At 53.6% G+C, this 13,411-nt stretch overlaps 1 protein-coding gene across 1 annotated transcript in view; it reads right to left on the bottom strand.

The window, feature by feature from the left end:
- The window catches only part of PLD2 (phospholipase D2), a 35,248-nt gene that overhangs the window by 15,185 nt on the left and 6,652 nt on the right, over window positions 1-13,411 (bottom strand). The window contains exons 4-14 of the mRNA XM_033170150.1: window positions 9,545-9,687; window positions 7,482-7,578; window positions 6,411-6,476; window positions 6,063-6,121; window positions 4,975-5,067; window positions 4,721-4,873; window positions 3,242-3,391; window positions 3,039-3,122; window positions 1,573-1,651; window positions 1,370-1,480; window positions 439-618 (exon numbers count right to left, since the gene is read on the bottom strand). Coding sequence (XP_033026041.1) covers window positions 439-618; window positions 1,370-1,480; window positions 1,573-1,651; window positions 3,039-3,122; window positions 3,242-3,391; window positions 4,721-4,873; window positions 4,975-5,067; window positions 6,063-6,121; window positions 6,411-6,476; window positions 7,482-7,578; window positions 9,545-9,687 — 1,215 coding nt within the window. The remainder of the gene's footprint in view (window positions 1-438; window positions 619-1,369; window positions 1,481-1,572; window positions 1,652-3,038; window positions 3,123-3,241; window positions 3,392-4,720; window positions 4,874-4,974; window positions 5,068-6,062; window positions 6,122-6,410; window positions 6,477-7,481; window positions 7,579-9,544; window positions 9,688-13,411) is intronic.

Genomic DNA, 13,411 nt, shown 5'->3' with positions numbered 1-13,411 from the left:
GGGAGGGGGCGAAAGAGGGAGAAGGAAAGCAACAGGGGGAGGAGGAGGAGGAGAAAGATGAGAGGGAGAAAGAGGAAAGCAAAAGAAGCATTCCCGGCCACTAGGTGGCGCCCATTCGCCTGCTCTGAACCCGCTTGCCAGCCATTGGCCGAGCGCGGCTGTGATGTCACGGAATGTAGACGAATCAGAACAGCAGTTGCAGAGAAAAGCAAGAGGAAAAAGAGGGGGGAATTCGCACACAGCCCATGCACCCCAGGAGTTAGAAATCAGGCTGCAATTCGGTGCTTGGGGGATCTGGGGGAGCCAACAGTGGAGAAGAATCTATTGGGGGGGGGGAACGAGGCTGGGGGTCTGGGGGTGAAAGAAGGAGCGACCTTCTGCCACCCGGAAAAGGGGGACAGCGAGGAGAGGGACCCCACCCCACCCCCCCTATGCTACCTTGGGGCCCCGGCAGTCATCCTCCTCCAGGTCCGCCAGGCGATATTCGTGGGTGTCCCAGCGCCCATAGGCCAGATCCAGGCCGCCCAGGAAGGCCACGGACTGGTCCACCACCACCAGCTTCTCATGGTGGGCCCACAGGAAGACGATGGAGGAGACGTGGTCGGGGTGGCGCATCACCTGCCGGTGGGGGGAGAGAGACATTTCGGGGTGGCTCAGCCTTGCGTGGGGGTCTGGGAAGCGGCTCTGTGAGTCCACCAAGCCACCCTCCTGCCCTGAGCCCCGAGGCAGTGTGGTGTAGTGGTTAGAGGGTTGGACCTGGGAGACACACCCTTGGCCGTGAAGCTTTCTAGGGGCGGCCTCGGGGGGCAGTCCCTGCCTCTCAGACTTCACAGGGTTAGAATAGAATAATAGGATTGTAGAGTTGGAGGGGACCCATAGGGTCATCTAGTCCAACCCCCTGCAATGCAGGAATCTCAGTCAGAGCATCCATGACAGATGGCCATCCAACCTTTGCTTAAAAATCTACAAGTTGTAACTTGAAGTCATGGGTTCTAGTCCTGCCCTCTGGAGCAGCAGAAAACAAGCTTGCTCCATCTTCCCTTGAGATATCTGAAGATGGCTCTCATATCTCCTCTCAGTCTCCTCGTCTCCAGGCTAAACACACCCAGCTCCTTCAACCATTCCTCACAAGGCTTGGTTTCCAGATCGTCTTCATTGTTGTGCAGACTAAATGAGGACTAGGAACTTGCAGTGACCAGGGTTGAAATCCCCTCTCGGCCATCAAGCTCACTAGGTGCCACTGGGAACTGCCCAGGTTGGCACGAACGGGGCTGTGGGGCTACGGCCATTGGGGACACAGCGGGAAGAGGGCAAAATCCCTGGTGCGAATTTGCCCCAGCCGGTTGTGCAAAAGTGGGGGTTCCCTTACCTTGATGTTGGGGTGCAGCAGCATGAGGGCCCGCTTGCTGTAGTCACTGTTGATGCCCAAGGCCAACCCCACCTCCTTGAAGAGCAGCACACAGATGCGCACCCCCTGCTCCTGAAAGGATCACAGAACGGGCAGAGTTGAGAGGGACCCCCAGCGGTCATCTAGCCCAACCCCAAACCTCAGGCAGGCAGGCAGGCGCTCACCGCTTTGTGTTTCAAGAGCAGGTCCAGCCTCCACTCGTCCGACTGGGCCGGGCGCTTCATGTAGATCTCCGGGCTGAGCCTGGGAATCACAGAATCATCGTGGAGTTAGAAGGGACCCCCAAGGCTCATCTAGTCCAGCCCCCTGCAATGCAGGGAGCAAAGAGAGTGGGGCGGGGGCTCCATCCTGCATTTAGCATGTCCGTGCTGGTTGCATTTTAAAGTAAGAGTCACACCGCCCCCGGATCATTTGCCCCATTCCCCATTCAATTGGGATTAGCCTAGAAGCTGAGTTGTGAGCCGCCCCCCGTGACCTCAAGGGCGGAATGCAAATTTAATAAATAATAATTTTAGCTGCTGCCCTCTGGCTGGCCACAGAAGCCTCGCACCCAAGTCTCCCACAGGCTGGCCTTGCGGAGAGAAGGGAGCAGGCAGGGGAAGAGAAGGGGTCCATTTCTGGCACCCCTATTTTTGGAGCAGGAATATATCCTTTTTTAAAAAAGGAGAGAACATATTTATTATTATGATTACCGTATTTTCGCTCCATAATACACACATTTTTCCTCCTAAAAAGTAAGGGGAAATGTCTGTGTGTCTTATGGAGCGAATGCATGGTCCCTGGAGCCGAATTGCCCAGGGGCCAAAAGCAGACCGTGCTCTTTTTATTTTACAAAGAGAGAAGGGGGTGTTGAAAGGAAGCCGCTGAACAGCTGTTCAGCAAGTGATGGGGAGAGAGATAAGGCTCCCTTTCCAGCCCCAGGCCTCCATTGTTGAATGCAGAGGGAGGCTGTTTGTTTCCCCAGCGACATGTGACTGGCTGATTAGATTATCTGTCTGGAAACTGTAGAAATGGCTGTAGGACTAGAAGCTGCAGAACTGTGAGTTGAACCCCATAAAAAAGGGGCCTTTCCTATTTGAAAAAGAAGCTGCACCATTTTCAGCTGATCCTCAAAAAAGCAGGGCTTTTAAATTTGCAAGAAAAGCTGCACCACTTTGAGCTGATCCTCAAAAAAACAGGGCTTTTCCATTTGCAAGAAAAGCTGCACCACTGAGCTGATCCTCAAAAAAACAGGGCTTTTCCCTTTGCAAAAAAAGCTGCACCACTTTGAGCTGATCCTCAAAAAAACAGGGCTTTTCCATTTGCAAAAAAAAGCTGCACCACTGAGCTGACCCCCAAAAAACAGGGCTTTTCCCTTGGCAAAAGAAGCTGCACCACTTTGAGCTGATCCTCAAAAAAACAGGGCTTTCCCCCTTTCCTCCTCTGAAAACTAGGTGCGTCTTATGTTCGGGTGCGTCTTATGGAGCGAAAAACACGGTGATTGCATTTGTATACCACCCATAAATCTCCTGGGGGGGGGTTCCACAACTTCAAAAATATGGAGATTGGGGGGGGACACTTTGGGAAGCTAGGCAGCTCAGCCCACCGCCCTCCCCTCGGACGGCCCCCTCCCCAAGACCCCGGCACTGACCACCAGTCCGTGATGAAGATCTCCTCTTTCGCCTGCGCCACGGCCTCAGCCACCGCCGCAAAATATCCAGCACCGTTTACAAACCTAAATTTGGGTCGCAGAGAAAGAGAGGGGTGAGGGATGGGGGGTGGGGAGAGAGAGAGAGAGGGAGACCCTGGGGTGCTGAGGACCCGCCTGCCCAGACCACGGCCCCCAGCGCTCACCAGCGGGCGGGGGTCTCCTTGCGAAGGGGCACAAAGCCCTCGTGGCGATGCAGCCGCAGGAAGTCTCTGCCCTTTCCCTCGGCCAGTTCGGTGATCTCCTGACACCACCAGCAGGCCTGCCGGTAACTGCTGCACTTCAGGATGAGAGACCTGGTGGGGGGGGGCAGCGTAAGAGTCCAGTTTCCAGGTCAGGCCAAAGGGGGCCCAGGAGGACCAGCGCCCGGCCCTGATCTCGGAATCGAGATAGACTGCCTCCAGACCTGGAGGTTCCATAAGAGGACACAGAGAGAGATAGGAGAGCCATCTCCAAATATCTCAAAGGGCTGCCACATGGAAGGCGGAGCAAGCTTGTTTTCCCCTGCCCCGGAAGGCAGGACTCGAACCCACAGATTCCAAGTTGTGAGAAAGGAGATTCCGACTAAATATTCTAAAGGACTTTGTGACAGTAAGAGGTGCTCAACTGTGGAACAGGCTCCCTCAAAAGGTGATAGACTCCCCTTCCTTGGAGTTTTTAAAGCGGAGGTTGGGTGGCCCTCCGTCACAAACGCTTTAGCTGAAATATTATTATTATTATTAGTATTAGTATTATTATTCTATTGGGAGCCACCCAGAGTGGCTGGGGGAACCCAGCCAGATAATATTCATTCATTCATTCATTCATTCATTCATTCTTACATACCCCACCCATCTGGCTGAGTCTCCCCAGCCACTCTGGGCAGCTCCCAATCAAGTGTTCAAAACAATACAGCATTAAATATTAAAAACTTCCCTAAACAGGGCTGCCTTCAGGTGTCTTTCAAAAGTCAGAAAGCTGTTTATTTCCTTGAGATCTGGCGGGAGGGCGTTCCCAAAGGGCGGGCGCCACCACCGAGAAGGCCCTCTGCCTGGTTCCCTGCAACCTCACTTCTCGCGGGGAAGGAACCAGCAGAAGGCCCTCGGAGCTGGACCTCAGTGTTCGGGCTGAACGATGGGGGTGGAGACGCTCCTTCAGGTATACAGGACCGAGGCCGTTTGGGGCTTTCAAGGTCAGCACCAACACTTTGAATTGTGTTCGGAAACATCCTGGGAGCCAATGTAGGTCTTTCAGGACCGGTGTGATATGGTCTCGGCGGCTGCTCCCAGTCCCCAGTCTAGCTGCCGCATTCTGGATTAATTGCAGTTTCCGGGTCACCTTATTTATTTATTTATTTATTCATTTATTGTTCCTGCATTGCAGGGGGTTGGGCTAGATGACCCCTGGGGTCCCTTCAAACTCTCCGATTCTCCCCTTCTCCTCCTATTCATTCCTGGGAGGGGCAGGGCAGAAAACACTCTTCCCCCGAGACTCTTGAGCCAAGAGGCAGGTAAACAACCAAGCCCTTCCACTCCCTTCGAGGAGCGATTTCTTCATCTCGGCTCGGGTTCCGCCTCTCGGACGGGACTCTCTCTCGAGGCGCCCTCCCCGATCTCCCCAGGCCACGGGGACCCAGGCGTCCTGACCTGCAGGTGTTGTCGATGCGGACGCCGTGCTTGGTCTCGGTGGGCTTCTTTCCCACCTGGATGTTGAAGCCGGTGTCGAAGAGAAGCACGAAGGAGATGGCGCCCGACTCGGGCTTCAGGTAGAGGAGGAAGGAGTCCTTCACCACCAGCCACCTAGAAAGGGGTCCCGGAGGTGTAAAGGGGGGGGGGCGAGAGAGGAGCACCCAGGGCAGCACCCACCCCTCTCCCCACAGCAGCACCCTTGGGAGACTCACCTCTTCGACCAGCGGTAGCAGAACTGATGGCGCCCGGCACAGTTGAGGCCCTGCAAGCGGTGGCCTCCAGACCGTTTCAGGATCATGCCCTCCCTGGAGAAAGAGGGGGGGGGAAACGCAGAGAGAGTTGCGGATCAGGGGCCACCCCACCCGCAGGGATCTGCGCCTAGCTTTCCGTGCTGGGTGCATGCAGATTGAATGCAAAATGTGGTCCGGAGCAAGCAGGCAGGGGACCCTCTTTAAAGGACTGCAGAGCTGGAAGGGACCCCCAGGGGTCATCCAGCCCAACCCCCTGCCTTTCAGGGACCAAAGCCAATAGGAAAGGCAACTTTCTGTCGATCTCTTGAGGGAGGGGCAGCCAACATGGCTTCCTGCCCCCTCTGAAAGGTGTTGCTGGACTCCTCCTCCCATCGGCCCCCTCCCGCAGCACGGCCAATGGTCAGGGTTGGAGATGTCCCACAATGTTGCTGGGGTTGGGCTAGATGACCCCTAGGGTCCCTCCTATAATGTCTGGAGGGGAAATCCCGCCGGCTACCCTTGTCTGAAGGGTCGGGGGAGAGGAGAAATCACAGAACTGCAGAGTTTGGACCTTGAGAGTCATCTGGTCAAACCGCCTGCAATGCGGGAATCGCAGCTCCCTAATCCTTGCCTTAAAACCTTCAAGGATGGAGAGACCACCACCTGGGGAGGGAGCCCAGATGTTTTTGGCCTGCAACTCCCATGACCCCTAGCTAGCAGGACCAGTGGTCAGGCTCAAAACACCTGGAGGGCCGAGTTTGAGGAAGCCTGGTCTAATGGTCGGAATCGGTTCTCAACTCTCTGAAAAGTTACACCTTTCAAGTGGTATATTAACTATATTTGAATCAGGGGCTCCCTTCTGCATGTCAATTTTATGAGCTTCTCAGAAGCCGTTTTGCCACGTAAGCGCTATATATCCACTGGCACAAAACGTTCGCAAACAGCTGGTCTGGATGCCGGAGGAGCCCCCAAACCTCTCCCCTGCCAGGGGTCCTCGCAGGCACTGGAGCAAAGCTCTCTGCCCCCTGGCAGGATCAGGCCACACACAGCCAGGACCCCACTTCACTCACAGGCCTTTCGGTCCCAGGTCCCGGATGAAGGAGAGCGGGCTCACATCCAGGAACTCTGCCTGCCCAAGAGAAGGAGAGAGAGAGAGAAAAGCATCAGTCAGCGCCGGGAATCGCATGGCAGGGGGTTGGGCTAGATGACCCACCAGGGCCCTTCCGCCCGCGCAATCCTGCATTTCTAGGAAGACGGCGGCTGGCGTATCGGGGGAATGCGCAGCTCAAGGAGGCGAGCAGATGGAAAGGGAAAGCCTTCTCTTAAAGCCCAGGGGAAGGGCCCCTCTGCCCCCCCCAAGAGAAAATAGGGCACCCTCCCTCCTGGCACGGGTGGGTGGCAGAGAAAAGGGGCATCACCATGGCATGGTAGTCGCGGTAGACGCTCATATCCAGCAAAGTGTTGAGGTAATTCTCCAGCTGCTTCTGCAAGGAACAAGCGAGAAGACACATTACCGTGGGTTGTTGGGGATATTGCAACCCTGTGTGTGTCCCTTAGCAGCCAGGCCGACGCTTTCCTCCTCTTCCTTTCCGCCATAGCTGTCAAGTCTCCCTTTTTTTGCGGGAAACTCCCTTATTCCAAGCCGTTTCCCGCTGCCATCCCTTATTGTTGATATCCCTTAAATTTCCCTTATTTCCGGGAAGGAGAGTTGGAGTCTGGGGACTCCTTGGGTCCCTGCCTTTCTCAGCCCTGCCTGCCTGCCTGCCTACCTCACAGGACTGTTGTGGGGATTAAATGAGGACTAGGACCAGGGAGCTCCTTGGAGAAAAAGTTGGAATATAAATACCTAATAACAAACAGACAGACAGACAGATATATAAAGAAGAAGATAAAATAGACGAATGTTTCTCGGCAACAAGTGCTCAGATTAAGCATTGCTGCCCCTAACTGGAGGCAGAGCAGAGCCAACCTGGCCAGAAGCCACCAGCGGTCCTCTCCTCCTGCATGAATTTGCCTAATCCTTTTCTAAAGCCATCCAAGTTGGTGCCCATCGCTGCTCCCTGTGGCAGGGAGTTCCAGAGGTTAACCGTGTGCTGTGTGAATAAGTGCTTTCTTTTCTCTGCCCTGATTTCTCTTTCCTGGGAGCTCTTTCCTGGTGTAGATTACTTTGTTGCCTGGGGGGGGGGGGATTACCGCGGTGTGGACTGTCCCTGAGAACCGTAGACTGTCCCCGGGACGGGTGAGGGTGCTGATCCCTTATTTTCAAATCTGAAACTTGACAGCTATGCTTTCCGCTGTTTGCAAACTAAGAGCCCTGGAGTGAATTGGAAAGCTCTCAAGCGCACTGAAGGGCATTGTGCTGCGACTCCCGGAGCTGCCCAGCAGGTGGCGCTGCTGCTTTGCTTTCCTGCTCCACTGACCACGCTTCTTCCTCTCCGCTCCGCCTTCCTCGCCCCACATGCGCGCAGACCCATGCCGTAGCCCCAAACCTGTTTGCTGGACGGTCGCCGGGACACCTCCCCTCCGTGGGGCAAAGAGGGCAGCCCCAGGACTGTTCCGTCGGACCGAGAACCCAGTGCGGCAAACCTGGGCAGGAGAGAGAGAGGCAACGAATGACGCTCTAGAACATCAAGGGGACATCTGCTGGATGAGGCCAGTGGCCCATCGAGGTCAGCATCCTGTTCTCATAGGGTGCCCATTTAGGGAAACCGGCAAGCTGGATTCGAACGCAAGAGCTGCTCTCCCCGGTTTCCAGCAAGTGGGATTCAGCGGCATTTCCTGCTGTGGCGGAGCGTGGCCCCGGGGGCTGGCAGACATTGCTAGCCCTCTCCTCCTCCTCCTCCTCCTCCTCCTCCTCCTCCTCCTCCTCCTGCAATCCGCCTCATCCTCTCGGAAGCCATCCGAGTTGGAGGCCTCCTGTGGCAGGGAGTTCCACAGTTCAGCTGCCTGACGAAAGACCCTGGGGCTGCCGGAGGGATGCGGCCACTGCTCAGAATCCCCTCGGTTCTCCTTGGAAGAAGGAAATCCCCTCTGGCAAGGGGGAGGTTTGCCTATCGCGGAATAATAGAAAGGAGGGCCAGTCCTTTGGGGGCCAACTCTGCCTCTGCCACTCCAGTCCTTCCAGGCTGTGACATTTCAATATTTTCTTATTCTGAATATAATAGGCGATAGCTATACAATGTTAGGTTAAAATAGTATATAAGAAGTTAAGAATTTGTTTTTTATATTAGAAGTTATGGTTATGAATAAGTTGATAGAGATCAGATAAGATGTTAATTGAAGATTAAGAATAATGGTGAATGATTGTTAAAATAGTTACAAAGCTACTAAAGTAAATTAGAATTGAAGGCAGAAGAGAGAACGTGAGGAAGTCCCCCAAGAAAGATTTGAAATAAGATTATAATAATCAGATTGGTGTGTTTTAGTGTTTTTGTAGGGTGATAGGTATGTATTAGTTTTATTTGTTATTTGTATTTTGTGGTGCGTTTGTTTTATATGTAGAATGTATGTTTTTATTTGTTATTTTGTGTGGAAATACCAATAAATCATTCATATATATATATATATATAAACAATATTTTCTTATTCTTCCTGTTACGTTTACACTTCTGTTTGCAAATTAATAGCAACAATTTATGCGCGCAATTAAACAACCGCAACTGTGCAACCCACCGCAGGTTAGGCATTTGCCCAAAACCGTTTCGACACGCCCGTCACCCGGGATAAACCCTGAGCTCGAGTCTCTTACATCCTTCTCATGCGACTGGATATCCCTGCTGAAAAAACACCCATGACCGTTTTGCCCCCCCCCCCGGCTTCTCAGCTTGGCTACTGGGAAAGGTCACTTGGCTACCAAGTCCAGCTACAACAGACTTGGACACACAAACAGAGACGGCAGATCCACCAACTGCGGTTGGTTCGACAGCTATGGCCGTTCCTGGACAGGGAAAGCCTGGTTCCTAAAATCCAAGAATTGTAGAGTTGGAAGGGACCCGAGGGTCATCTAGTCCAACCCCCTGAAATGCGTTGGCGTCTTCAAGGCTGGACTACTGCAATGCACTCTCTGTGGGGCTTCCCTTGCCCTTGATCCGGAAGCTGCAGTTGGTGCAGGATGCGGACCCCACCTGTCAGAATTGGCACTATATAAATTCAGCAAATAAATAAATACAACAGGCGCCACACAATACCAGTTCCGCTCTTGTAAGAACTTGTGTGGCAGCGCCTGGCCTTTGGAACTCCCTGCCACTTGAGACCCAGCAGGCGCCTGCCCTGTTCTCTCCCCCCCCCCCCGCCCCGCCTGCTAAAAACATCCTTTGTTTACACAAGCCTGCCCAGACATGCAGACTGGCAGGGTACATTTTAATCTGCTTTTCCTTTATTGCTGATTTTATCTCTCGAATGTTGCCGTTACCGATAGCATTATCGTTTTGTAAACTGTTCCGAGGGTTTAGCAGGGGAAAAGAACGAGCGAGCGAGCGCAGTGTGCGTTTTATGGAATAAATAGATAAATAAAATTTAAAAAAACCCTCGCCTGTGCAGGTTCTCTCCTCACCGTGTCAGAGGCAGGAAACTCATCAAGATGCGGTGCCTCATGAGATCTCTGTGTAACTCCTGGAAGTGCTTGAATTTCTTCTTCATCGTCCAGGTGAACTCGCCGTGCGTGAGGCGCAAGGAGTACACCGTGTTTGGCCGCACCTGCCCAGGAGAGAGAAGCCGGCAGCTGAAATCACCACAATGAGTCCTTTGCGGCGTCCGGACAAAACTCTGCATTGCAGGGGGTTGGACTAGATGTTCGCTGGAGGTCCCCTTCCAACTCTGCACTTATATGATTCCCCTGGGAATCGGGGCAGTTGTGACATGAAGGTCCCCCTTTGGAGGGTGGCCGTGCATCTGATATCGGGTGAGAAGCTGCCTTGGAAAAGGAACAGGCTGTCTCCTCCTCCATGAATCTGTCTCATCCTCTTTTAAAGCCATCCAAGAGGGCGTCCATCGCTGCCTCCTGTGGCAGGGAGTTCCACAGTTTAACTCTGCGCCGCATGAAAAAGGACTTCCTTTTATCTATCCTAACATTCAGCTTCATCCGATGACCAGGAGTTTGGTGTTGCGAGAGAGGAGGAGGGGAACCTCTCTCTGTCTGGCAGAGCACCTCTAGAGGAGACCCTCATGCTTTCTGAGTCAAGAGCCTAATTGCTGGCGAGGTAACACAGAGAGAAAGAGAGAGAGAGAGAGAAACGGATCGCTGCTGTAAGGTTACGGAGGAATTGTGAAAAGCCAGAGAGGATGCCTTTGCCAACCGGCTCAGGGCACCTTGAGAAAAGCGGATATTGAGCTGCAAGACTTCTGATGAAATCAGGGAATTATAGGGGAGAGACGCAGAAACGGTGCTTTTTCGAGGCCAAAGAGCGAAAAGGAGAAGAGAAAGTGGGGAGGGGGAGTGCAAAAGAAAAACGGCAATTCTCTCTCACGAACCATCATCCAATGAAGCTGAACAGTGGGAGATTCGGGACACGGAAAAGAAAACCCTCCCCTTGGATTATCTACGGAACTCCCTGCCACAGGAGGCAGGGATGGCTGCCAACGTGGAGAGCTGGAGAGATGGATCGGAGAAATGAATGGAGGAAAGGGCTCTCCGTGGCTCTTCTCTGCTTCCGCAGACGGAGGCAGGTTGCAGGAAACCACAGGGAGGAAGAGTGTTCCTCTTGCACTCAGGTCCCGTGACGGGCATCTGGCTGGACTGGGGGGTCCCCCCATTGGCCTCATGCAGCCTGGCTCTCCTGATGAGGCTTCCCCTGGGGCAAAACACCCAGCTAGCCCCCCCTCCAGCTATGCCACTAGCCAAGGACTTTCTCCTCCTGACCCTTCCCATTTGCCCTCCCCTTTCCACGCCCTCCCCCAATTCTGAGACATTCTGCGTTCGGAAACCACAAACAGGTGGTGGTGATGATGGGATTGGACTAAATGACCCTTGGAGGGCCTTCCGAGGCCACCATTCTACGAAAAACCAAGCTCAAACAACTCCTAGAAGGGCCTCGAGAATATCTTTTTGGATCAGGCCAAAGGGGCCTCTCTGGTTCAGCATCCTGTTCTCCGGGGGGTGGGGGGAGCCAGGCGCCCCCACGGAGGCAAACCTGCAAGCGGGACACAAGCCCCATAACATGCTCTCCCCTCCTGCAGCTGGTCAAATCCACACCAAGCGGAAAAGAGGCTTCCTTCTCATCCGCTTCTCCTTCCTCTCCTCCTTGCAATCCCCTTTATTTAGTGGCGCATTCAGAGCTGGCCGGTTTGTTGTCTGCAAAGTTTGTTGTCACAAGGAGCCAGAAGAGGAGGAGGAGGAAGAGGAGGAGGAGGAGGAAGAGGAGGAGGAGGAAGAGGCCTCTCGCACCCTCCTCAAAGGGGACCCAGCGGCCTGGCAGAGAGGTGGAGCCCGCTTGCAAAGGGCACCCACGGAACTCCCTGCCAATTGAGGAGCCAGAGGGCGGCATGAGCTCAGGAAGGGAGAAGCAGCAGCAGCTATCGATATCAGGGCTTAGGCAATTCAAACATACGTGATATGAAACAGCTAAGAAAAAGGAGTAAAGAAGGGTCTGGCGACTTCCGTTTCAGTGTATCTGAAGAAGTGTGCATGCACACGAAAGCTCAGACCAAGAACAAACTTAGTTGGTCTCTAAGGTGCGACTGGGAGGAATTTTTATTGATTTATGTATTTGTTTAAACATCAGGATAGGATGGGCGGGAAGTCCAGAAGAAACTATGTATACAGTGTGAGTGTGTGTATACACACACCCTGTATATGATGACAAACACAATAAAAATCACATTTTAAAAATAAAATAATGGGAGAAGCAGCAGCTGGTGGCGGCAGGATCAGAAGGGGAGGCATTGAGGGAAAGGTCTGGGTGCAGGTTGCAGGATCAGGCCAGAGATCCGAGCAAAGCGCCCCAAAATGGCCCAGAGCCACAGCAGGCAAAGGATTTTGACATGGTCGTTTTTTGGGGGGGGGAGGGAATCTGCTCAGCTGTTTCTGTTTGGCTGAGAGATGACTAGTCAATGAAATACATCAAAAGAGCTTTGCAGAGTCCGGCCCGTGGCCCCTCTTGGCCAGCATTTCCATGATGGGAAACCGGCAAGATGGATCCGATCACAAGAGCCACTCTCCCCTCCAGGGGTTTCCAGAAAATGGCGTTGAGAAGCATCTCTGCCTCCAAATGAGGAGGCAGAGTGGGGCCATCCTGACTAGGTCTCATCCTCCTGCCTCCAGTGGGAGGGAGTTCCACTGTCTAACTCCGCACTGTGTGAAGAAGCCCTTCCTTTCTCCCCTCCTGCCCCGAATCCTCCAACATTCAGCTCACAAGTCTCTCGGTGTTGACATTAAGAAATCTGTGCAGCGCTTTGTTTTGTTGAAAAACAGCTTGTCAACAAAACCCACGCCTCATTTGCGTAACGGACATGGAGGGGGCAAGGGAGGGGCAAACTATTTGCATACGATTTGCACGGGTTCGGTGTTGCCAGCCAAGAGGAGGTGCCCACAGCTCAACCGCATGGCACCTGCTTTAGAAGCATAGCATTGTAGAGTTGGAAGGGACCCCCAAGGGTCATCCAGTCCAACCCGCTGCAATTCAGGAATCTCAGCTAAAGCATCCATGACAAGAGGGTCACCCAACCTCTGCTTTAAAACCTCCAAGGAAAGAGAGTATGCCACCTCCCAAGGGAGACCGTTTACACGGAGGGGAGTGTAATTTGAGGATCTGGGAGAGACCTGGGTTCAGATCTCCCCAACTTGAGCATAAAGTTCTCACTGGACTCCCCTCTCAGCCTGACCCTCCTCAAAGGGTTGTTGCAGGGATTCCTTGAGGACCTTGGACAGAGGTCCCACCGGGTGTGAGTTTGGGGGGCCAGTCACTGCCTCTCAGTTTAAGCCAGGGGTCCCCAGACTAAGGCCTGGGGTGCCGGATGTGGCCCAATCGCCTTCTAAATGCGGCCCGCGGACGGTCTGGGAATCAGCGTGTTTTTACATGAGTAGCATGTGTCCTTTTATTTAAAATGCATCTCTGGGTTATTTGTGGGGCATAGGAATTCATTCTTATTTCCCCCCCCAAAAAAATATAGTCCGGCCCCCCACAAGGTCTGAGGGACACTGGACCGGCCCCCTGCTGAAAAACTTCGCTGACCCCTGGTCTAAGCACTCACAAATTCCTAAAAAGGATTGGGGGCTGGAGCAACAGTGTGGGGTAGTGGTTAGAGCGCCGGACGAGTTCCATGGAGAGAACAGGGTTCAAATCCCTGCACTCAGCCATGGAGCCTCCTGGGTGTGACCTGGGGCCACGACAGTCCCTGCCTCTCAGCGTGACCCGCCTCGCAGGGGTGTTGCAGGGGTTAAATGAGGAATGGGGAACTAAACTGGGTATAGCTCACCTTGAGC

Source organism: Lacerta agilis, chromosome 14 (genome assembly GCF_009819535.1).
Source record: "Lacerta agilis isolate rLacAgi1 chromosome 14, rLacAgi1.pri, whole genome shotgun sequence".
Taxonomy (NCBI): Eukaryota; Metazoa; Chordata; class Lepidosauria; order Squamata; family Lacertidae; genus Lacerta; species Lacerta agilis.
The sequence above is the reverse complement of the archived record's forward strand: the minus strand, read 5'-3'. Positions and strand labels throughout refer to the sequence as shown.